At 43.3% G+C, this 25,192-nt stretch overlaps 3 protein-coding genes across 5 annotated transcripts in view; 2 read left to right on the forward strand and 1 right to left on the reverse strand.

The window, feature by feature from the left end:
* Positions 1–1,830: 1,830 nt before the first annotated feature.
* On the reverse strand, positions 1,831–9,778 carry LOC111081730. The gene is made up of 2 exons (XM_022377867.2): positions 9,728–9,778; positions 1,831–2,653 (listed from the first exon to the last, which is right to left on the reverse strand). The coding sequence occupies exons 1-2, from the start codon at positions 9,776–9,778 to the stop codon at positions 1,862–1,864; spliced, it is 843 nt and encodes a 280-aa protein (XP_022233559.2). The 3' UTR covers positions 1,831–1,861.
* Positions 6,079–25,192, forward strand: part of LOC111077353 (adenylate cyclase type 5) — a 47,790-nt gene continuing 28,676 nt past the window's right edge. Inside the window, exons 1-2 of one of the 3 annotated variants that reach the window (XM_022371599.2) lie at positions 16,577–16,798; positions 20,952–21,118. The gene's annotated coding sequence lies outside the window, so the exon portion shown is untranslated. Of the gene's footprint in view, positions 6,101–16,576; positions 16,799–20,951; positions 21,119–25,192 lie in introns of those variants that run through there. The other 2 variants (XM_022371597.2, XM_022371598.2) reach the window with 2 other exon arrangements.
* LOC111077356 (YLP motif-containing protein 1) lies at positions 14,673–15,485 on the forward strand. Its single transcript, XM_022371601.2, has 2 exons — positions 14,673–14,749; positions 14,806–15,485. Exons 1-2 carry the CDS (start codon positions 14,747–14,749, stop codon positions 15,451–15,453), a joined length of 651 nt encoding a protein of 216 aa, XP_022227293.2. The 5' UTR covers positions 14,673–14,746; the 3' UTR covers positions 15,454–15,485.

Genomic DNA, 25,192 nt, shown 5'->3' on the forward strand with positions numbered 1-25,192 from the left:
CACAGAGCCAAATATGGCACCTGTAAAGCCGATATACGACATCAACCATTAAATGCGCCACTTGACGGCTCGACCCAGGCGACGCATCTGTGTGAAAGTATCTCGTCGTGTGAGTGAGTCTCTGGTATCTCGTGTCCTTTGCTTTTATAGCCGCCGCTTAAGAGACAAAGCGTGAATGAAATGTGCACCAGAGACACAGACACACAGGCAGACAGAGAGAGAGAGAAACGGAGGCAGAGGGAGAGATGTTAAAAAACCATAAGAATATTGAGCACATGGAATGGAATTCCTGCCATTTACGATGCTGCTGCTGCTGCTGCCCTGCAGTGATTTCTGCTCTGCTCTCTCTTGTTCTCTCTGTGAAATTAAATTTATAAATATGCGCAATAATTTTTAATATCATTTCACAGGGCGAGAGCCTGTCACTTGCAGAGAGAGCACAAGGACATGGCCACATCCTTTCTCGCACTGGGTGCTCCGTGCCACAAGTGAAATTGATTACCTGCGGGCGAAATTTCAGTGTCTCTTTTTCAGCGTGTATCTGATATCGTTTTGTGTCCCATCCTTAGGGGTCTTGTAAGTCCTTTTCCGGGTTGGACCCGCACAAATGTCCTGCCTCGAATCTAAACGAATCGAAACGAAGCGATTGTGGCCGCTTGTTGCTCTTGTGATTTGTGATATATCTCGAAACGAGACAGTTTTGTGACAATATGCAATAAGCGGGCTGTCAGAGGCAGAGCGGACATCCCAAAAATAAACAAGCGGCAAACGATGATGATTATGATGCTGGGGAAAGTTTATCATATTTGTGCAGATGTTGAAATGAAAACTGAGAATGCTCCAAGCATCGATACGATGCGAATCCAATGGGAATCCTCCCCCCTGCTGTGCAGTGAAAAGTGCAAGGACGTTAATTGAATTTCGCACAATTGATTTCATAATTAAAAAGAGACCAAAAAAAACCAAGAAGCGAACGAAGGAAGAAAGTTTATTCAAGCGGAAATCGTTGCACGCTGTGAGAGTGTGTAAAAATGTCGAGCTGGTCATTATCTGCTTCTCTTCCGGGATTGGATGGATGGTTCTGCTGCTGCAGGTCCTCCTGCTGCTGCTGCTGCTGCTGTTGCTCCTTCATTCATCAGTCAAAGTAATTTAACTTGAGTGAGCACTTAATGCTGTTCTTCTGGCTGCCGACACTGCCGCCTCCTGCCACTGCCACTGCCTCCTGCCATTGAGTTGAATTAACGCGCAAGTGCATTAATTAAGCCGCCCACCCACCAAAGGCGGTCATGGCAACCCAACCCAAGAGGCGGAGCAGCAGGAGAAGCTATAAAAAGAGCTGCAATGATTCTACATATTGAAAGGCTTAAAGGGAGCGGGTGAGGAGAGAGATTGCCACACATAAATCCAGCTAATTGGTGATGTACTGCCTTTGATTGCCACTAAACCAGGATGAGCAGGATGACACATAACATGAGGAGAACATGAGGTGCAGGCGATGTAGTCCTGTTCCTGGAATCTCTGTGATGTGAAGTTTGTTTGGGGCAGACAAACTGCTCCTGCCATAGATATAAGCCAGTTGCTGCTCCTGATGATAATTCCGCATCAGAGTCTGGCCATCAAAGTGCCTGTTGGATATTTGCTGTCTCCCAATTGGATCCCCACTGCATTAGCTTAATATTTGCCGGGAAAATAAGGGAAGGCAAATGCCGAAATGCAAGCAAAACTTTCGCTTTCGGCTTAAGAAAATATTTTCTTGCTTTTAGCTTTTAAAAACTTCAAAACTTTATTTAAAAATCAACAAACAATTTGTAAGGTAAAAGAAGAGGAAAAGTTAATGCAAGTCGAGGGGAAATTGAGAAATTTAAAATCTGTAACGCCTGACGGCACGGTACTGGTAGCCGTCGTTGGTCAGGACAGCACTCTGGCCATCGGCAGGACCCTCCACGACTACAGCCTCATCCCCGAGAGGCGGCAGATACTCGCGGACCGCCTCGCGCAGCTCTGCGGGCATCTCCGCCGGCTGCTGGTAGTGATAGCCATCCTGGAGCAGCTGCCCGGCGCCGCCATTGGCGGGCACATCCACCACACGGACATCGGCCTCGGGCTCCTCCGGCAGCGGTGTGGTGGTCTCCTCCAGGGGGGCCGCTTCAGTGCTCACCTCCACGGGCGGCAGATACTCCCGAGCGAGCGCCAGCTTTGGCTCGACGGCAGAGACCACCTCTTCGGTGTCATCGATGGGTGCAGCAGGTGCGGCAGGAGCAGCAGGAGCTGGTGGCAGATAGGCCTGACTGGGGGGCAGATACTGACGGGCAGGAGCCTGCACCTGCAAGTGAGAGACATCGCGACGGTTGCGATGACGCAGCTTGAGGCGGCGCACAGTGCGGTACTCGTAGCCCTCGCCGCCCAGGACGGTGCCCTCGGGATCAGCTTCAGCTTCAGCATCAGCATCAGCATCCACAGGCAGTGGTTCCTCCAGCAGAGCGGCCTCAGTGATGCCTGGAGGCAGATACTCCACGGGTGCTGCTGCCGCTGCAGCTGCAGGATCCACCAGCTCGGAGACATCACGACGCAGACGAGACTCCAGTTGGGGCGCAGCCAGAGCGGCACTAGCCACAGCCGAGAGGGCGAGGACACTACCGAGAGAGAAGATTTTCTGTTCGAAAGAGAAGAGAGCGGAGATTCAGATACAGGATGCACAGGAGGTAGTCCCAATCCTCCAGCCAGTGCTCACCATTTTTCAAGATTAGATTTTTCGGGGATTTCGCTGATTGCTGCAATTGCTGCTGTTGCTGTTGCCTGAGCGGATTGATGCCTTTCTGCCTGCCAGCTGCTCAATTTATAGCCAAAAAAAGTATTTGGACTCCAGCGGCCAGCGGCCAGCAGCCAGAGTCGCATAATTAGAGAAACAACAAAAAACCAAGCAAAGACAAGCGAAGCCTCTTCTGTGGAGTGGCCTCTCGAGTGGCCGAGCAGAGGCAGAGGCAGAGCCAGCGACGACGCAGCTCTGGGTCTTTGCTTCAGTTTCGCTTTTGGACAATGTCAAGTGGCATGGCTCTCGGCTCTCGGCTCTCGGCTCTCAATTGTTGGCCCTCGCTGCGAGGCTTGACCTTTCCTTCTTTCATTTCTGTTTCTATTTCTATTTCTGTTCGATTTTTATTTGATTTACATTTGAGGTGTTAATTTGCGGAAGAGTTTCTGGTAGGGCTCTCTGGCAGAGCTCTGCTTTGCTTTGTTATTTCTATAAATATAAAGCTAATTTATCAGGGCAGCCTCATCTGATATTTATGAATAATTACAAAATACTTATTTAACCAGCAGAACACAGACATGCACACACACACACACACACGCACACACGTGTCACAGTGTCAGAGCCAATGAAAATGCCATCAGAACTTGTTGCGGAAATTACTTATCGATTGCGCTTTTCGCTTTTTGCACGTTTTGTTTTCCCTTTGGTTGCACAAACGAAACGTTGATTTGCCCCATTAAATAGTCATAATTTTAATTGTGCATATTTAATTTTACATGCAAAAATTCGAGGCTGCGGCTTAGCTGTAAGCCGAAAAATGCCATGGCGACCTGGCAAATACTCTGTGAAAATACATGCCATATATGACTACCCCAGTAGAAGGGTTTTCCCATGGGAAAGACTCTAAAAACAGTCCTTCTGTTTTTATTTATTTCTTTATGCTGCCAGTTTCTTTGCTGCTTTATCAAGCTTCTTTATCGAATTGTGAGACCCCCCGTTTAACATCCTCACTTTTGAGGATAAATTTCCGCGATTAGGTGGATTTTAATTTTTTGTGGTGGCTTTTAATGAATTGTTAATGAAGGGGGAGTTCTGGTGTTATGATTATGGTTATCCCTGCCTCCCTGCCTCACTGCCACCCCGCTTTTATGGGCATAAACTCTGCGCAGATAAATCATTCTCTGGTCTGGTCTGGTCTGGCTGTCTGCCTAAAAGGCTGGCAACAATTTCCGTTTGCTCTTAAAGTTTTCCAGCCACGCAATATTTCTTTTTCTTATGACCCTAACTTGTTGCTCTCTCTTGGCCCATGCTCTAACAAATTCCGAGGGGTGTGGGTGTGAGGGGGTGTCGCCACAGCTTCTTTGCATAAAAGCCACTCATGTACAATATTTTATGTGTGCGAGGCGAGGCGAGGAGAGGAGTCCTTCCGCTTCGTCCTGCCTCGCCTTCAGCTTCTCTGTGTTGGGAATAATTTATAGCGAAAAGTACAGCCATATGCCATCTAGGATATGTTGAGCCATAAACTGTGGCAGCCTCATTGATTTTTTTGGTCCCCCGTCCGCCCTGGTGCTTGACTCCTGATTTCCGATTCTGTTTTTATACGAATGTAAAAGTTTTCTATGTCTGTTTTTTCGGTGGTGTCTGTGGATACAGATAATCCCGAAACCAGTAGCAAGGCAGAACTTGTACATTTGTTTCGTTTCACAGTCAATTTGCATGTTGGGTCAATGAAACTAGACCCACAAAACGGAGAAGAGAACAGAAAGGGAGGGCCTGGGCGTATGTCAGGGCAACAGCTTAAAGCGTTCTCAGTCGCAGCTCAGCGGCCATTAGCCGTTAAAGCTGCTGTAAGGAAAAACTTGGAAAACCGGGCAGGGAAAACTCTTTCCTTTCCTTGCCTTTCCTTTCATTTCGACAGAGAGCAGAGCAAAGGTGGAAAGCGGAAAGCATAAAAAGCCCGCGGCTCTCTTGACAGCCAACTTGAGAATATTTGCTAAGGCTCACAAAAAGGACAGCCACACAGTCAGTGCCCGAGCCCCAGCCCCAGCCCCAGCCAAACTGTTGAGAGTGGAGTGTAGTGGAAGTTTCCCCTTTAGTTTATGCAAATTTTGGGGGCACTTGGCTCCTTTCAGGAGCTGCAGAAGCCTCCTAGAGCAGACGTAAACAGCCGCTGGCGCCGCATTTATTAACTTAAAATATTTATAAATTTTCAAATGGGTGCCAAAAAAAAGAGAGAAAAAAAGGGTTCAGGCTACCGCCGCTGTCAACCATATCGATTTACAAATTTAAATTACTTTCTTTCTGCTCCTGGCAGCTGCTACTCGTATTCATCCTCTTGCAAATCTCGACACGGAAATCCTTTTTTGTTAACAAATTTGCCTGCACGCTGCCACTCACTCAGCCATCAGGATAATCTGTGGTACGACAGGACCAGCATCGCATTGGTAATCATTTAATTCTGTATTTGCGGTGACGTGACTTCCAATTAATTGGACTATAAATTGCAGTCAGTCGGTCGTTTGGTTTTGGCTTTTGACAACATAATTGAAACGAGGCTCTGGAGGGCCTAAGCCCAAAGCTGCTTATCGAAGAGGTTAGCCCCAGCCCGCCTCATTCCAATCCCCAAAAGTTGTTGTTAATGGCAACAGCTTGCGGCTGGTAATTAAGACACCGCTACATGTGTCTGTTCTTGTTGCTGCTGCTGCTGCTGCTGTTCTGCTGACAAGATACCGACAGTGGGATAGATGATGTGAGCAAAAGTCGCTTTGGGCTGTCACGAGTTCTTGAAAAATTGATGAGCTTCCGCTGGTAATTGGGCGGGGAGTGGGCGCTAGATGAGCCGGATGATGAGCTTATCACGGAGCAGATTGATAGATTTCAAATTTGAATTCAAATTCGAATTTTCGATCGTAGTAATCGATAATCGAGCTAGTTCGATATACTGAACCAGCCTCAGTAGTTCACAGTTCACGATCACAAGAGCGACAGAGACAACAACAAAAACAAAGAGTCGCAGAAAAAAGTGCCGCAGTTAAATTTTGCTCTAAAATTTTATTAAAATGCGTGTAAATGTATTGCAAAATAAGTTAAAATGTGAAACAATTGCGTGTTAGTGTTTGGGGTTATATTATTTAACGTTATTTAACATTTTTATGACGAAAAATTTTGGATTTTGTTTATTTTCCTTGCAGTCGTGGCAGAGACAGCAGCAGCAGCAGGGAAGCGGCTTATGGCCCCAAGAGATTCTGAAAATAAGAAGTGGAGTGAGGAGTGCATATGTACGTGACGTCACAACTAACAAATGGGGATAATCCAGGATTACATTGGACCCACTTGGCAAAGCATCAGGTGAGTGTCTGTTTCCATAAATTGATATTTGTTCATTGCTCTGTCAACATTGTCACAGCTGCCAAAATACATACATAAATATGATCCCATCCCGTCCCGCTGCTCATCCATCATTCATCCTGCATCCATTATGCATTTTCCCTCGCATTAACTTATAGTTTTCCCCTTTCCGACCCGCCACCACGAAAGAGCCTTTCCCATCGCGACCATCCATTTATCTGTGGAGCCAGACGGAAATCATGAGTAAAGCAAGCCCCCGAAAATGCTACGCATAAATATTTATAAACTCGAGACGAAAATGTATGGCAAGACGAGCCAAAAATCGATGGCACAGCAAACGTATTTATTAGGCAGACACGGACAGAGGCGGTCCTTCTGGGATACCCTTGGCATATGCATATGGAGGGGTATGATTGTTTTGATTTGTTTTTTGTGTCAGCCGTAGGAAGGAATTACTCGAGAGAGCATCTGATGCTTCGGCACACGCAAGCGGAGTGCTTTCTTGCTCGTTTAAGGTGTCCTTTGGCGCCGCTTGTTAATATTTAAAATTCAATTTAAATTTATGTAGCCAGAAATGGCGTGTTGGGAAAATTCCAGACACGAACCGGGCAGACACTGCGCAGCAGGAGACGTTGACAAAATCTAAATCGAAGCTTTAGCAATTATAAAGCAGCGCAGCGAGGATAAGAAATGCGACACTAAAGCAATTTTCTTATGGCAAAGAATACGAGTATACACCCCCTCTGGGAATTTAACTAAATGTAAATAAAAATTCCAAAAATAAAACAGCCACGCCCCTTGCCTCGTGGCTTGTGGCTCCCTTTTCTGGAAGGTTAAACTCCAATTAGCGGTGCAGTGGCTCGCGATAATTAACTGAGAGCTGGGAAAAAAGGGTGGGTGGGTTTGGGTAGATTAGGGTAGGGTAGGAAACGAGAATTTATTGTTTCTCTGCTCAGTGTTGCGTATGCTTGATGCTCAACCTTTGAGAATTTCCTGACGTTTGTGCTGACATTTGACGTTTAATGCTGCTGTTCAAGTGTTTTGCCCCCTCCATTCATATTTCATTAAAAAAGCAAAGGGAGGGTGCTGGAGCAGGAGCGGGGGCAGGAGCAGTGCACCTATACACCTGCGGCTTTGTTAATTTCCCCAGACACCTAACGGCGCGACCAAAAGCAGCATTTCTTCGCTTCGCTTTTGCCAAGAAATGAAAATGAAAACAAATAAGAATAAAGTCGAAACGAAGGGAGGTTGGGATCTGAAGAGGGGGCAACTCGTAGGTCAACAAACAGCAACAATTTGATTCTGTTTGCCTTGCCCTCCCGCAGCTCTGTTTGTCGATCTGTTTGTTTGCCCGAATCCGAATCAGAAGCTCCACGAAAAACTCTGCCAGGGGATGGATGGCAGCGTGACACGCAGAAGAGATTTGCACCTGTATCATCAACTAATCTGCTCGCTTTCACGCCCATCACATGGCTGGCCCCATCGCTTTCTGCGTTCTGTGGGAGTTTTCCCATTTCTTTCTGAAAATTAACAAATAAGCCTGGAATTGCAGGTGCAGCATTCTACGGAGCGTGCCGCGGGTTCAATGTAACATTCAACATTCAGTGGCAGTGGAGACTGTGTGCCAGCCAGGATAATGATTCGGTTTCAATTAGACGTCGGAGACAGAGGTGAACATCACATCGGATGGAGTCAGTCCCACAGACCCATAAGCTGTCTGGATTTATATACTTTTAATTTGGTTCTCATTCGGATCGAGAGTAGGGCAGTGGAGGGGAAGGGAGAGTATCGTGTCAGTGTCCTCCCTTCGACGCTTTTCAATTTCAATTAACTTTTAATTATTCGCCCATTTGTTTTCCTTTTCATTTTGCAACCTTACTTTCTCTGTACTTTTTAATATGAAATAATTGTTGGAGGAGCGAGAGAGAGAGAGAGAGCAACGCAACAATTGGCGTGTCGCTTAAATGACTTTTGTATGAGGGTGTCTGTACTGGGCTGTGTGTCTGGTTTGTGTGTGCCACACAGCGTTTCAATTTGAGTGGCAAACAGACACTGACACTGGACACTGACACGGCGTGGAGGTCCCACCCACTCCTGTGCCTTGTTGTTCTGTGCTGTTCTTTTGTTTGTTGAAATTGTTAAGCGGCAGATTCCTTTCAATTAAATTTTTGTAGCCATCAGGTTGTCGATTTAATTAGTTGTCGGCCTGCCCCCTCTCCGTGTATCCTGCCTCTTGACTTCTGGTGTATGTGTGTGTGTGGCAACAGCTTACGGACAATTTCACCTGATGGACACGGCAAACGGAAAACAGGCGGAGAGCTGATATCGCATTCAAAGTAAAAGTTTTGCTTTGATTTAGAGGGTGAGACAGGAAAATGGGCATTGGGCATTCATTAGGGGGGGGCACGTTTTAAAGTTTTAAAAGCACTTCACATACTTTAGCTTTATTTTAGCTTTGAGCATTCTCCTTTAGATTTATTTTATGCAAAAATTCTGTTCTTTTCCATAAATTTTTCACTTATTTTTCAAATTTAATTCATATTTACCATTTTATTTCAGCAATTTAAAATTCTTCGTTCATAATTATTTTAGTAAATTTTCACTTTTTATTGAAGGTGTATTTTTACATCTTTAATATATATATTTCAGATAAATTCCATATATATTTGTGCAGTATTTGGTTTATATTCTACACGTGCATTTCTTTATTTTTTGCTGACTCTTTTTTTTCTACCAGTCTCATTCTCTAATGTCAAATTTTAGTCGCATTTTTATTTCATTCGAGTCTTTTTCTATCATTTCACTCGAGTGTTTTTCCAACGCCCTTTCGTTTCCCTCCTTCAATTCTCATTTCCTTCGAGTTCTTCGAGGGGTTCCCTCTCCTAGGAGTCCCACCCACCTTTTATCTAGTTAACTTTTCTATTTTTATCGCTCTCTCAAGATCTCTTTAAAAAGAGTAACATTTGATGTGTTTCCTGCTCTGGGCATCTTCACGGTGTCCTTTTCTGCTCTATATATGTACCATTTGTGAAGAGTGTTCAGGGGGTCGGTTGAGGGTGGGTAGGGGGAAAGTAGAGAATGTTACTTTGATTAACTTGTAGCCAGCAATTTGCCGCATTCCGTTCCGCTTTGTCTAGCGGCGGCGGCGACCAAGAACGCTGTAAATTGAGCCTAATTGGAAATTACACACCAGTTGCCATTACCATTAAGTATTCCACTGCAACAAAACAAAATATAGCAACAACGAAGGAAGGGGAAGGACAGATCGAGAGGGTGGAAAGGGTGGGTAGATTTGGAGACCACTTTAATATGCATTACATAAACAGATTCTGTTGAGGCATCATCCTCAATGCATGGCCACTCTTCTCGGACAGACAGAGAGAGAGAGAGAGAGAGTGTGCGAGTGTGCGAGTGTGCGAGAGAGAGAGAGTTAAATATAATTAGTTTCGGTGTAAAATTGTAAACGTCTACCGCGAAATGGGTTAACATCCACGCACACACAGACACACACACGTATACGCAGAGAATCCCACAGCACACACGGATAGCCAGGACAAGGACATTATTGCGGTCTCCTCACAAAGGATGGAAATTCCTGCGGCCAAGGGACACACACATGACACCTACTCTGCTTCCCCCTCCGCCTCCGCCACCGCCTCTCTTTCTCTCCACTGACATCTCAAAACTGACAATCCCGAGGTATTAAAGTTTTCCACTTGCCACTCATTATGCCACAACACAACACACACACACACACACACACACAAACACAGGCGAACAGAACACACAGCAGCAACTCCTTTTGGGGTCCCTGGGAAATGAAAATTAAATTTTCCGTGCGTCAATAGACAGGGGCCAGTGGTAGCCCAAAGCCAAAGCCGCAGGATATTTCCGTTCAATATTTGTGCAATTTCCCCTATTTGCGCAATAGAAATTCTATTTGGTTGGCGACATGTCAGGTCGTCACTCTTTCGATATCCCTTTTTCGCAGAGGGTTGTTTAGGTTTTCCAAGGATTTGGACACAAGAAAATCAACTTTTACAGAATTACTCTAATAAAATGTTGTTAATTCAATAGACAGCAATTCGGACTAAAATCGGTGGAAATTTGATTAAGAGTTCGCTTGAAGGTCTCTCATTCTTAATGTTGTTTTATTTTCCCAAAGATAAACAGATAGAAGATTCCTTATTTGAGCTCAAAGTTAATTTTGTTGGCTTACAGCTGAAAATACGATGGAAATTCTTTGATTAGAGGTTGTCGCATGGGGCGTGGAAATTCCCCAACGAAATGGCTGCTCAGCTAAGTGTGAAATTATGGAACGTTTTTGACTGCACTGCAGGTGTGTGTAGCAGGTGGAAGAGGGGTGTGTAGAGGGGCGGGATCGGGGTCGGGGAAGGTCGTGTGTTGTTTTTTAATTACCTGTTAAGCAAATTACGTATACGCCGCATTACACGCCAGTAACTGTGTGTCTAATGCGATGCCCTGTTTGTGTAGGACATGGGACACAGGAGGTGTCATCTATTTAGATAAGCTGTTGCTGCCCCAAAATGGGATACACCTATACATACATTTAATAAGTATTACAATTAAAATTTGTACATATGTATATTCTGTACTACAAATACCAGCTACCAGCTACCAGCTTCCTACTCTCTCTTGGGCTGGAAGCTGTCTCTGTCCCTCCCTAAACGCTTAACCATAGTTTTGGCTTAATGAAATTTCATAATTTTCTACTTCAACTCAAAATGATTCTAATGAAAGTTTATTTACCAAAGAATTCACAGGGATTTCAGTAGCCAAGAAAAGTCTCTTCGCTCTGTACAGGGTGTCGTGCTCTATCGTGCTCCTTGGCCGTATGGCCTGTGGGCTTTTCCTTAGCGCGAGGACTTCGCTAATGAAGGCACAAAAGTGCATTCAACTGTGGCATGAAGCAGGCAGCCAGGGAACCAGGGAACGTGGATCCAGGGGCAACACAATGCCAGCAGAAGATAGATGGAGAATAAGATTCCTTTCCTTCAGGGCAAAACGGGTTGAAGGAAACTTTTTGAAGTTGCCACAAAATGGCGTTAACTTTTTAGTAAGTCACTTGGTTACTGGCGCTCGTCTCGTCTATTCTTCTCCACTGAAAGGAGGTGAAAATTGCTTCAATGAAGTTCGCTTGTCGTCGCCTTTCCTCTGCTTTCACTCTCTCTCTTTTTGGCGTAGAGAAAGGGTTCTACAAGCCGCTTGACCTCATCTTGATTTGGGTCTGAAGTTGGAAGCTCTGCTGAAGTTGGGCGATATTTAGCGCATAATTGAGACAATTAAATTCGCTTTGACAGTGCCATCTTAAAAAAAGATGCCAAAAAGTGGAGGAAAAACCCCAGGGGAAAGCCATAGAGAACAGAGGGAAATCAACAGCAAAACCCCGAATAGAAACGTAATAAATAAAGCAAAAGTAAAAGAAAAAGCAAAACCAAAAAAACGGAAAAAGAAGAAAGCAAAACCCTTGAGGAATTCCAAATTAATTGAGTTCCACAAAGAAATACATTTATCTCAAATTTCCCTGTGCTTTAATCTGTTACAGTTGCCACTTTCTCTCAGTGTAGACCCAAAATGGTGTGAGAGAGAGAGAGACAGAGAGAAGGGTTTGACAGCAGCCGCCACCTTTAAATTGTAATTAAATTTTGCATCTTTCTTTTTTTTTTTTTTGTGTGGTTTCACACCTTTTGGAATTTTCTTTTCCGTTCTGCTCTTTAATCCTGAAGTTGCCTGGCTTCCTGCCTGCTTAATATGCATTGCATTTTCCTTCAGAGAGGCGAGGCTGAGGCTTTCAGTCGCTTTTTGCGATCCTGCCAAAGTGCCTTGCATAAGGCGACAGGCAACGAAAAGCCGATGACTCAATGATTTTATTATGCGGAAAGTGATATTCAAAGCACACACACACACACACGCACATACACACAGGACTCCTGCCTGGGAGTGGGACCTCCTCTCGTAATTGGAGCGTAATGTGTTAAGAGTTGACAGGCGCCACGTGGCATTGCTTTTAATTTGTTTGCCATCTCAGTCTCCATCTGTTGCATATTTCATGGCATGGCACAGCTCTCTGTCTCTCTGGGATGTGTAGTTCACAAGTTTTGCATGCAAATTCGACACCATTCGACACCAAGGGGAGCAAACATCAATCAAAGTTTCATGGAGGACGCCTCCCAGCTGCAGTGATAAGGATTTGTGTCTTCAATTAGTGGAAAATACAGATTTATTTGGCTTATAAACTGCATCCGAAGGGTAAACCATTCTTGCAAAGAAATTCAAGCTAAAATCAATGCAAATATTCGAATGGCATTTTCATAAATCTCCGTTCGAGTAGGCCCCTTGACAACACTACTCCCTTCTCTTCAGCATAACTGAAGGCTTTCCACTCTCTCTCTTCACCGGCATTTTCCACTCATGTGAGCTCATGTTCTCGATGCCCTTCGATTGGTGGTCCATTAGCTGAATTTGAATAGTTTTTCACTCTTGGGTTTTCCCACACAATACATTTGCTTTATTTTTTCGGTGTGTATTTTCTTTGGTTTTCGGTGCTGCTGTTGCGGTGCTCGGCTCTTGTTGCTGCTGCAAAATGCCCCAAGTGGCAGCCGATTGAACAAAAATTCGTTTACGCTGGTTACACCATCTATGGCTATACCCAATAGGAATTCGTCCATGTTATTCCGCCTGCAATTCCCCCCTGAAACTGCAGCCTGCACTAATCCCTACCATGAGCCTAAATTTCAGGGATATTTTCCGTTGCCCAACAATTTGTACTTCCTTCAACAAGGTATTTGGATTTTAATAAGATATTTGATGGAGCTTCGAGCAAAGAAACTTATTTTTGTTGCTTTCAATGGAGTTGTAATTCGGAATAAATAAGACTAGATTCCAATTTCTTTTATGTATCATGGGAGCCATTCATTGGGAAGAGTATTAAAGAGTTTCGCCCCAAACTCGAATCCATTTGTGCTTTCAAACAGACCGCGATAGGTATTGAACCATGTTGAAGCCGTTTTAGTTAAAACTCCTAACTAAATATTTAGTTTTTCTATTAGGCAAACGGATAGCGGAGGCACAGGAAACGCGGTTCTGGACAGCAGTGGAAAATCCATCACAGGTATCCTATCCACTGATGGCACTCTGCCACCAATTGGCCCGCAGAGGGGCTTCCATTGTGGGGAAGTTTTTCAATTTCTACTAATCCGCGGCATGCGTATACCTCGGGAAAAAGGAAGAAAAATTACACGGAATCGAAATGAGAGGGAGGGGGTATTGGGAGGTGACACCACCACACCGTTCGTAATAGAGAATAGAATATAAAAAAAGTGGATCAATTTTTTTCTCTGGTTTTGGTTTCTCTTTTTGTTTGGCATTCGGGCGAAAACATAAAAAAACGTTGAACTTTTTTTTTGTCGGCTTGCAATCGGACAACCGCAACGAAAAACAGGTGGAGGGAAGACCTACCCCATAAAATAAGTGTAGATATTCTCTATGTATATGTATATCTCTATATATGTATGTATATATTTCACGGATTTATCGTGTGTCACGAATCTCAATCGTTTTTTGTCTGTGGAATATTTCTTCTATTTCCAGGATATTCCCAGCTTCGTTTCCTTCAAGAAAGATCTCTTTTTATTTTATTTTGCATCTGTGGACTAATATTTTTATTGGCAAAATGGATTTGTGGCATTTGATTGAATACATTCTTCCTTCCATTTTGCTTTCGTTCAGTATTTTCCCTGTTTCCTACTCTCTTTCGTTATCGCTCTCTTTCGCTCTTTCTTTTGTGCAGTTTCATTTTCATTTCAATTTCGATTTGTGGAGTTTCTCGTTTTCAATTTAATTTTTAAGCCGCTTAAAGAGCGCTGCTTGGGCTCTTGTGCCCCTAAAATGTGTGATAAGAGCTCTTTAATTGCTGTATGATGATGCAGCAACAATTACGAGTTCGTGGATCGATCCACCGTGACCCTATCCGTGGCACAGTTCTGATCGCTTGTGCCCCGTCATCTTGCATTGCGGTGTAACACTTGACATTGACTCCGCTTCTCCGTCTGTCTCTTACATAGCTGACATTGAAACCGCAGCGCCACAATGCGGATGGCCCCCAAAAAATGTTTCAGAAAATAAAACTAAAATAAATACCCAACAAACAGCGAGAAAAAAAGTTTAAATCTGAGAGTATTTGTAGAATGGCGGAAGGAGGAATGTTTATGGGTAATCTTTAAAGAAAATATTGACAGATTCTGCGCGCAATCAAATAGTGCGGAGCAAATGGGCAAACAATCCGATTGGATCGCATCGGATGCCATCCCATCCCATAGCAACGATCTTTAACGATCAATGACCATTGCCATGGCCTAAGCCATCCAGCATCGAGCGAACCATCGAACCAACCAACCATCAAACCCTCGAACATTCGAACCCTCGAACAAGTCTGAAGAAGTTTAAGCCCAAAAATAATGAGTGTTAATGTGGGTTCGCTTCGAACTCGATTTGTTGCTAATTTTTTGTATAAATAGTTAAGCGATTTCAACAGCAGACAGCAATTCGAGCAGAGCAACAGGCAACCGCAAAACCCAACGCCCAAATAAATTGAGCAGGTCAGAACCAGATAAAAATACAATCAAAATGGTAAGTAGATACCCTCAAAGGGGGACGCAGTCTCATCTTCTTTGGATTGCTTGCAGCAAGGAGTACGATTCGGTGTTGTTTGTGTGCTGCTGTTGGCTGTGGGCGTCTCCTGTCGCTCGGTGGTGCGTCGCGACGTCTCCCATCTGCCGCTGGAGTATCTGCCGCCCGTGGTGCTGCCGCCAGTGCCCAGTCGGGATTACCTGCCGCCTGTTGAGGAACATGCTGCGACCCTGAACCATGTGCTGCAGCCACCGCGTGACTACCTGCCGCCCGTGAACAACGAATATCTTCCCCCTGTGGTGGAGGAGCAAGAGGAGCTGCAAGAGGAACCCATAGCCACAACAGAGGAGGAGATCGCTGTGGAGACCACCGCTGCACCCACCACAGAGGCCGTGACTGAAGCCCAAACCGAAGCGGAGCCCGAACCGGAGGCAGAGATCGTCACGGAACCCGTGGAGGTGAAGAGCCTGGAACATATCGAAGAGCTGCTGCCCAAGGAGCAGGTGGAGTCGGCCGTGCTCCTGGACGATGGCTACCACTATCGCAAGCCCCAAGTGGTGCCTAATCTCCTGCCCGTGCAGGAGTACCTGCCCCCCCTCGATGATAATGCAGTGGTCGAGGAGATTCCCGAGCACGAGGAGGACTCCTCCGCCCTGCTGGACGATGGCTATCACTATCGTACGGTTAAGCGTCTGCGCTTCTAGTCTGTTCTTTCCTTCTATTCGTTTCGCGTATGTTTGCCCCTCCCCCGCCCATTTTCCACCACGAATTTCTGTTTCTGTTGTTTAATTTTATAAAATATATATACATACAAATTCCTGTCCAACCAACTGCTGCTTGCACCTCTTTTGAAAGCGGACTAATCGATGCGGTTCGGTTGCCTTGAAGAACATTTCATTTGTATTGATGACAGGAAATTAGAAAAATGTTTTCATAGAGAACCGGAGACAGTGAGGCAGGGAGACATTGTCGCTGTCCGCCTGGCTACCTGGTCTCCACCTCTACCTCTACCTCCACCCCCATCCTCCATCTCCATTTAACGTCTCAGCAATTGATTTGTTGCCGCTTGTGGATGGGGGCTTTTCTTGTTGCCTCTTGGCATACATTTTCATTAACCAATCTCGGAGAAAGTTTTCCTTTTCCTTCCTCCCAATCTGTGAGCCAGAGTTCAATTCAATAATTCAACCATTTCCAATTGGCCGTATAAATATTTGAAAAGTTTTAAATGTTATTTCCACTCGGTGTTTCAGTGTTTCTGCGGTGCTGCGGTGTTTGTTTTGAGCCTAAATATAAATGGGATTTTTATGTTTCTCCTTGTTTTCTTGGTCGTGCTGTTGTTGTTGTTGTTGAATTGCTTATGAATAATTCAACAATCACCACAAGGGAGAGTGAGCGAAACGCCTTGCCTGCTTTTCCGCGCGGCAGAAAAATCCCCAAAGCAACAAGTGGTTCATGTCTGCATTCATTCGCCGACGACTCCGACGAATGATTTCCCTCAGGGGAGGCCAACAACACACCCAAGAAATCAAATAAAAATGTGAACCCAAGAACCCGTGTGGTGCATTGCACTCTCCAGACGATTTTCGTGTATTCATTTTTCGTTGGCGGTCCATAAATTCTAACCAAAATTGTTTCCAAAACAAACACCTGTAAACAATTGAAAGCCAGAGCAAAACATTGGCGGCGCGGCTCTTCGTTAAAAATGGAATGGACTGGTGAGAAAAGCTCATGGAAAAGCCTGCCAGAGCTTTTCCCATTCGACATTTGACGATGAAAATCGTATATAAGCCGAGTGCCGAGGAAAACTCTTGTTAGTTGCGGGTCGAACATTGCCGAAAGCGAAACAGAAACCGAAAGAACTTCAGCGGAAAATGTTACAATACGAGTAGGCGGCGGGTGTGATAGGGAACTTCCTCGGCTGAGGAGCAACAGTGGATAATCGGTAGGAGAAGGGTCGCAGCCAATGCTCCGGAGAGTACTCATCTCCATCTATGGATATGTTAAAGTTGTGAAAACCCAGTGAAAAAACCAAGTGCAAGTGTTGCCAAGGTGAGAGCATCAGAAACGGATAGTGTGATCGCCAAAATCGCTAAAGAAACAAAAAGTTTGAAAAACGTTTAAAGCTTTTAATTTAAGAACGCAAAAGTGAAATGAATTAAACCAGATCTTCAGAAAATTTATGAAAAAGGTCCCTAAACAGGAACAAACTTTCTCAAAAATTATAAAACTATTCATAATAATAATATTGCTTAAAACAATAATATGATATTTCAATGTTGTAAATTAATTACAGATTTTTAATTTGTGCATTAAAAATATTTTTTATTTTACACAACATTTAAACGAAAGTGGACTGAAAAAACAAATATAGAGACTTTTTTGTGAAAACGAACTTTAATATTCTCCCCGCTTACGCCAAAAATTAGACAACCATAAATCCCAAGAAAATATAAATCAAAATTACCATAAAACATGTCGTTCCCGCACCGCTAAAAACCACTCCAAAGATAAAGTCTTATGTAAGCAGTAGAGGGGGCAACAACTCGAATGAATCAAAATTAAATATCAATTAAAAGCGCATTAAAATTGGCCAAGAAAATTTAATAAGCGCCCAGCAACTGTAAACCAATGAACGACTTATGAATGAGGGGTAAAAGAAAGCATTAACAGACAAATTTTACACACTTGATTTAGGTACACAAACAGCCTGCTCTTGAGCATCTCCTTCTCTTATTCCTCGCTTAAATTCAAACAATTAAAATGCAATTAATTTGCCAACATATTTGCTGAACAACGAATTCAATCTGTGTCTTTCCTTCGAGTACGTCATTTTGCAACTGTCATTCGGAAGACAACAAAATGTTGGCTTAGCAGATTCCATGGTATTTCCATCACTTTATTACAACGCAAACACACACACACAACGTTGTATGCAAAATCAACTGCATTTTTAGTTGTCTCCTTTATTTTCCCTCAAAAGGGAAAACTCTCTCTAGGCTGCTGTTTGCCATTTGTTGCTCTGTTGCTCTGTTGCTCTGTCGTTTTGTCGCTTTGTCGTCGGTGGACCCCACAACAGAACACAACACAAAAGTTTATTAATAAAACGTTTTCACTAACAAAGCACAAAAATGATAAAATAAACGCGTTGCGGAGTGAACTCTGGCGGTGGCAGGAGGCGCAGTGCCAGTGGCAGTAGCATGTGGCAGGAGGGGGCTGTAAAGTCAGCGGTTTGGTGGTTGGCTGATTCCAGGGTTCCATCGGGGGACGTTTAATAAATGGGGGTTACGGTAAAGGTATATCAGGTGTGATTAATGGGCGTTTAGAAAGGAAACCATCGGATAGAATCCTAAGTGATTGTTTTTCATATTCGGATTATTTAGAGCATTTCAAAGAACTGAAGATCTACGTCGCGTATTGATTTTTACGATTTTCCCTTATTTAAATTGATTTAAGGAATCCGAATCTCTCAAATCATCCTATTTATAACAGTTCCTACTCGATTTTCCCCCCTGGTAGTACTGCCTCTTTTCTGTTACTCTCTTCTGCTCTTTGCAGTCCACTCTCTAACGATGTATTAATGAGTACCTGCCGGGTCGATAGCTTTATGCTCCTCTATATAATAGCAATGTATCTATATATCCGTGTATGTATGTGTGGGTGTGTGTTTGTGTGTTCGTGTGTTTGGCACGCTTTTTGTGTTTATTAATAACAAAGTAATCAGACATTGTAATCTCCTCTCGCAAAAGCGTATTACAGCAGTAATAACAATGGCAAAATGGAAGAACCCCCTTCGCTCCTTCCTCCCCTCTCACTCTCTCTCTCTCTCTCTCTCCCTCTCGCTCTCTGATATTCTCTCATTCATTTGGCGATTTCAATGCGGGTTTATCTTTGCCGCTTGGCTGTCTTCACGGGGCTGCATCCTTGAATCCCTGATTCATTGTTGTTCCTGCGCCTCATCGCCGAACACGCTTCCGGCTCAAGTGGCAGCAACAGCAGTGGCAGTGGCAGGCAGCAGCATTGGCAACAGTGGCAGTGGCAGCAAAGGCTTTATATCCCTCGAGTATAGTACATATATATCTATACCTATATCTTTATTCGTAAGAGTATGTAGCTGTTTTTTTTAGTATTATTCTTATTATTTCAATGTTTTTTTTTATAGATTTAGATTTGCTGTTGTATCTCTTTTTTTTGTTGTTGCTCTCTTCCGTTTTTATTATTTTCTAATTTTGCGCTTCATTTCCCGTGAATTTTTTTTTACTGCTAGATAACCGGTAATTGAAAGGGTATTTAATGGGGTACATACATATGTCTGTATATACTCACGAAAATTCACCAATATGGCATCTGTAATTGTAAAGAAATGACGATCCAGTTTGGTATATCGACCAAAAAATCATCACAAAACAATAAATATTATAGCCAGAAGATGCAAAGATCCTTTATCCCATATATATCCTCTAATTGCGAAAGATCCTTCCAATAAGAGAGAGAGTATACTCTTGTCGGAGAGCCCATCCATTGCATTTGATTTTGGTATTTTTTTTTGTTTTCGCTTTTATTATTCTTCTGTTTTTCTAATTTGACTTTCGCTGGGCGCTGATTTGTGCTTCAAAGCCGTTGACTGATTGGGATTTCACTTGATGGAAGGGAGGCAGATGCGGAGGCGGATAGGACAGGCGAGAATTGGGCGCATGGATTTCATGAAGGATACACCAGGGCAGGAGGCAGGAGGCAGGAAGCAGGGACCTGCTGCCTGCGCTATTGATGACTCGATGGCGTGTGCTTATGGCTCTCAATCATTTTGTTTGCTTCTTGTTTTTTTATGTGATACAATTCCTATTCCACTCCACCTCCACCTATGCAATAGAATGGCAGAGCAGAGCAATTTCTGTTTTGCCAATTTGCCGCCCATTTTGTATGCAAATTGGCAAGCATTTGGTGTCAGTCTTGACACGCTCTGTCCTTAGTATCCTGCCGTACGTATATCCTTCCGTTTCCCCATCCCCCTCTGTTTGCAGTAGGTCAAATAATAAAGCAAACAAATTAATTTGATTTGCTTGCAGCTGATTTGGCGCCCAATTGCCTTTCGCAAATTACTGCAACCAATTTTCCAATTTCCACATTGCGTATACGCCACGTGTAAGTGGTATTTCTTCTATCATCTATTTGGGAATGTGTATGCTTGAATATTTAATAAAAACATCCCGAAATTATTGGGTTGAATTCCTCGTTTAATTGATGCCCATAAAAAATATGAAAAAACATTGCAGAACCTCCAATAAAAGCAAGAATAATTGAATGAACGAATCAGAGGAGATCTTTTGTTTATGCATTTATTAATCATTCCAAAACTAGCACACACACACAAATCGAAACAATTATACAAATCGAATGTTTTAAACAACATTTTGTGGCCAAGTCCAGTATTTGAAATTTTTCATTGAAGAAATTTGCATTTATTTTCAAATATTTATGGGAATAGTAAGCGGAAGAAGGTCTATATAGCATTTTTAGCACTCATTTTGAATAATTGCAACGATATTTTATGGCAAGTTTTTTCCAATTTCCAATTATCTTCCGCGTTGAAACACTTCAGTCACATTTCCATTTTCCATTCGCCCCCACAAAACTTTCACCATCTTTTCTCTTTTTTATTGTTTTTGTTTTTGTGGCTTTTACGTTTTAAAGACCCTTTTTTTTGGCCACAGAAAATGCATAAAAAAAGGGAACTGTCAACCATGAAAATCGCACTCGGAGCAACGGGACGGGGCATCAAGAAATCTCAGTTTAATTTGAATTTTCCTTTTGCCACTGCTCGTGTGTGTGCGTGTATGTGGGTGTCTGAAAAAGGAAAGTTTTTACACAGTTTGTTTGCCAGAACCTTTTTCTTTATAAAGAAATAAAGTCCCAGTGAAAAGGACTCAAAAAAGGAGAAGACGCAAAGGCAAAGGCAGCGGGCCAGTGACTGGCGATGTACAAAATAAAATTTACAATAATTATTTAAAATATTTCTCCCTTAAACGGGGATTCCATTTGGCATGCAACGTTTAAAGAAAATAAAGAAGGGAAAAGCAAACGTTTTAAGTTCAAAAGTTCACAGAAGAAAACAAAGAAAAGGAAATGTAACACAAAAAACACGTAAAAACATTCCTCAGATGTTGTTCTTTAATGCATACGAAATTATCAAATAAATTATCATCAGCAGGAGCAACATCGCAACGTCATTGAAATCAGAGAAAGAAAGGAGAATTCGTAGAGAAAAGAGAAAAGTGAGAGACAAAAAGCCTGTGAAAACAAGGAGCTACAATTTTCTTAAGAAAACACAACTGAGTTTTTGTTTTCCCTAAAGTATTTCACTCCCACGCGCAGGTATGTAAAAATTAACAGAAATAAATGCTGATATTCCATACATTGCAGAGGGTATAATGAATTTTGTAAGAGAAAACATTTTCCAAGCCATAAAAAAGTATAATTCCAGTGTATAGGATGTTGGTGGTATAGCGAAGACAAAGCTGTGGCAGGACTTAAACTCTGAATAAACAGTTAGGGTATCCACATGAGCTTCCTCACTTATTTCTATTGTTATTAGCAAAAAATCAAGTTAGTAGCTCTTTTAGCTTTACTTGCTCCTTTCTGTGCAGAAAATTTATTTTGTTTCCATTCATCCAAATCTAAACGAATAACTTAATTATTTAATTATATTTGACATCAAAAAAACTCACATCCCCTGTCCAAAGTGGCGGGAGGGAGGGTATGGGGTTTCCCCACCACTAAAAAAAAACCACTGAAGCTTTTTCTGCATACCATTTGGCTTCTGTTTCTACGTTAATTTCAGTTTATTCTTCTCTAGTTTTTTTCTCCCCTGGTTTCATCCTCCCCACACCACGCCCCCACGCGTCTGCGGTTCTGCTGTCAGAGTGCGAGAGAGGGTAGGGCAGAGTGCACTGCAATGTTGGCTTTTGGTTAATTTACATTTCCGCAACGCTACGCTACGTGGCGTATGCGTAATATGAGAATTTTTGTGAATTATTAAGTATACGTAATGAGATAGTAAATTTGTTTGGCAGCAACACAGCACCCCCACCCATCCCAGTGCTCATTCCACTGCTCATTCGTGTGGTTAGTGTCAGGGCATGAAAATTGCATGTGTTTCCATTGGTGTGGGAGGGGGATACAGGAGGAGTCCTGTGGAGCGCGGAGAGTGCTGCGGTGTGTGGTGCGAGCCCAGCAATTAGTTAAACACAAAAGTTTATGAGGCATTCGTGAGAGGGAGAGAGAGAGAGGCTATCTCCTGGAGTCTGTGCCTCTTCCTGTTGTGCTTCTCCCTAGTTTGTGCCTCTTCCTGTTGTAGGATGTACTTCCTCTTCCGCATGACTTTTGTGGCTCATAGGCTCTACCTGCTCCCGACACTGGTTTCCTGGTCCCTGTTCTTAAAGGAGGACTTATGCTGGCTCATCAGGCTTATGGACCTCATGGTCTGGTCTCAACTTTACGAGGAATTCAGGTTCCATAAGTTTTACTACTCAGCAAAACTTTGAGGCAACTAAATGCCAAAAGATGGTCGCAAAAAGTTCACCCAGATCGGAATAAAACTTTCTGGATTACAGGTAGTTTATAATTGTACTTTTGGTCTGAGGATGAATGCATATTTTTAGAAAATTTACTGGCTCAAAGGCAAATTAAAATATGATTTAGTTTGGGCTTACAAAAAAAAGTTGTGAAAGTTTTGGGTAAATTTATACAAAGTTCTTGTTGTTGATGGAAAAAAGTTGTGGGCTGGAGGGAGAGTTTACATGTCTAAATTTCAGAAATATTCATGCCACATTCAATTCCATTTTAATTGCTCTTTAAATATGCATTTTCCGCGTTGTATCTTTGTATCCACAATACGCTGTACACCTTTGACATTCCCAATCGACTGACTTCCATCTAATCTATGCCTAATTTGTGTGAACACGTTACTAATTAGCCAGAATGTCATTAAGGCAATGCTTTGAGCACATTTACTCGGACCCCAATTCATTAGATTTCCGTGTCCAGCATTGAGGATACCCTTTCCAAGGGGTGTGCCAAGTGCTAAGGGCATTTTGTCAGCCATGTTTTGCTATCTATAAGTGGGGTATTCAAAGGGTTCTGCGGCAGCAATTCCTTTATCCTCTCAGAGCTTTCGAAAGGGTATTCCAATCTCTGCCTGTTATTAAATCTTATTGCCAGACATTTATCCAAATATTTATTTATCCAGCCAATGTAACCACACAGATGCTGTTTATGTATCTGTATCTAGGGGGGCATCTTTAATTAGTAATTGAATATGCGACTGGGCACTGGGAATACATATATTGTATTTTTATCCTTTAAAAGCCAAACCCAATCAGCTGTTGAGCGTGTTAATTTATTCATGGAATTGATTTCCTTGGCTCCACCGCTGCCTTGGCTGCCCAGTGGCTGTCTCTGATGTCTCTGCTCTGCGCCCAACTGTCTTTCAGGAGTCCTGATTAGTGGAATCCTCTTTTGTTTGCAGTCCACGCACGCATTCAATGGAAACTTCTACGAATAGGACCCCATACTCCCCTCTCCTTCTTCTGTGTAAGCACTTGGTTCAATATGTTTGCTGCTGCTGCCTTTCATTTTTCTAATCCGTGAGCGTTCTGGTTCTGGTTCTGGTGCTGGCTTAATTCCCCGAGCCATCCCTTTGACACATGAGATGGAACCACCTAGATACTGGGCCCCTCAGGCAGGAGAGGAGTGGAGTCCTTGAACCCTGTGCCATGCCATGCCACACTTTGTTGCCTCGCTCGAATACGGAAAGAATTCAAGTTCAACTCAATTACTTTAATTTTGTCTCAAACAACAGTATTGTACCCTTCTTTATGGGCCACTGCATGTCGGGGGGGGGGCAATAGAATGGGAAAAAATCGAAGGGATTTTCCCCGCCACTTTTCCCTTACATCTGATGTTGCAATTATTTCGCTGCGGCTTTTCCGGTTGCCAATTTAAACAGAAAAGAGCACAGCATTCCCCGAACAATGAACTGAAAATGATTTTCTGTTTACTCGGCGATTGTCCATGAAAATATATTGCACAAATACACAATGAAAAAATCAGTATCAACAAATATGTGCGCAAGTATCTGATAGATATATACATATGTATATCTACATGTCTATATGTATGCATAAACAATCATAAACTTCGTGCTTTATGTGCTGTCTGACATCGAGCATCGAAAAATGCACTCGATACGGAATTTGCATCGAAATATTCGACTCTGCTTCAAATGCAGTTCTTTTCGAGTCTGTGTGTGTGTGTGTGTGCTTGTGCGTGATTCGTAATTTCGTAAATTGAGAAAATATAAAAGAAAGAGAATATTTTAAATCATTGAGTGCCTCCAAAACAATGTAAGCCAAAGATATCAAGTGGCAAAGTACTTGAAAAGCTGTTGAAAATTAAGTGAAAAATGGGAATTCTTGAGGGTTTCTTAAAGTGAGGGAATCCATCATTCCTTAAACGATAGCAGACCATGAAGCAGATCCAATGAAGAGCAAAAGTTCAGAGGAAGTTCTCCTAAAAGTGGGGAACATTTTTCCAGTAGTACACTGGAACTGTTCGAAAAGAAACCTTTCAAGCAGTTCTTACTCCATTGAAACCCTTAAATCTGCAGCCCACTTTTTTCCTGGAAATCTACTCCTTTTAAGGTCCTGCAATTTCACATATTTCTACCATTCTGTGGCCTACAAGTGACAGCTGGCATGTGTAGTCTTATGAGCCACAAAGCTCATCAAATTCAATGTGTGGAGGGCAACCTTCCCACATGTGACGTGGGGCCAGGCCAGGCCAGGCCAGGACATTGAAGGCGAAGGCCTCGTCCTAGCGTGCCCTGGCCGTCTGCCAAAGCAGCACTTGACATTGCCCAGCGTCTCGGTGAGCAGCCCCTCTCTCGGAGAGCATCAGATGGGCACTGGGATGCCCCCAAAGAGAGCAGTGACTGAGGGGGGCAAGAGACTCTAATGAAATTGCAAGCAACACAAAAACAATGCAAGGGGCTAAGCAGGTTGAGGGGAAGGGATGACTGTGAGGAAACCACATAGTAAATATGCAAAAGGGCATGGAAATATCTGAGGGATCAGAGTAGGCTAACGTCACCAAGTCGAATTGACCTGGAAGCCAGGAGCCGCAGGAGCTAGTAGCTAGGAGCCACACAAGAGGTACTGGAGGCACATGGACACACTGGCAACGCAACGAAACGCATAAGGGAGAAGGGATAAGGGATAACGTATAATGGACTTAAAATAAACAAAAAGCCAACGGCAAACGGAACAACAGCTAGTAAAGAAGGCAAGCGAACAAAACCGAGCAGCGGAGCAGAAGGGAGTAAAAAAGAGAAAGCACTAAAGGATGTACCCAGTAATCCAAGAGAAATGGAGGCGAAGGTGCTTTGACCTG

This window comes from Drosophila obscura, unplaced genomic scaffold, assembly GCF_018151105.1.
Source record: "Drosophila obscura isolate BZ-5 IFL unplaced genomic scaffold, ASM1815110v1 contig_1, whole genome shotgun sequence".
Classification (NCBI taxonomy): Eukaryota; Metazoa; Arthropoda; class Insecta; order Diptera; family Drosophilidae; genus Drosophila; species Drosophila obscura.

Excerpts from the sequence above, each read along its gene's own strand:
- LOC111081730 (XM_022377867.2), bottom strand. The coding sequence starts at position 9,778 with ATGTCAGTGGAGAGAAAGAGAGGCGGTGGCGGAGGCGGAGGGGGAAGC. Across the intron at positions 2,654-9,727 it reads GAGGCGGAGGGGGAAGCAGA|AAAATCTTCTCTCTCGGTAG; the intron begins GTAGGTGTCATG and ends TCTTTCGAACAG.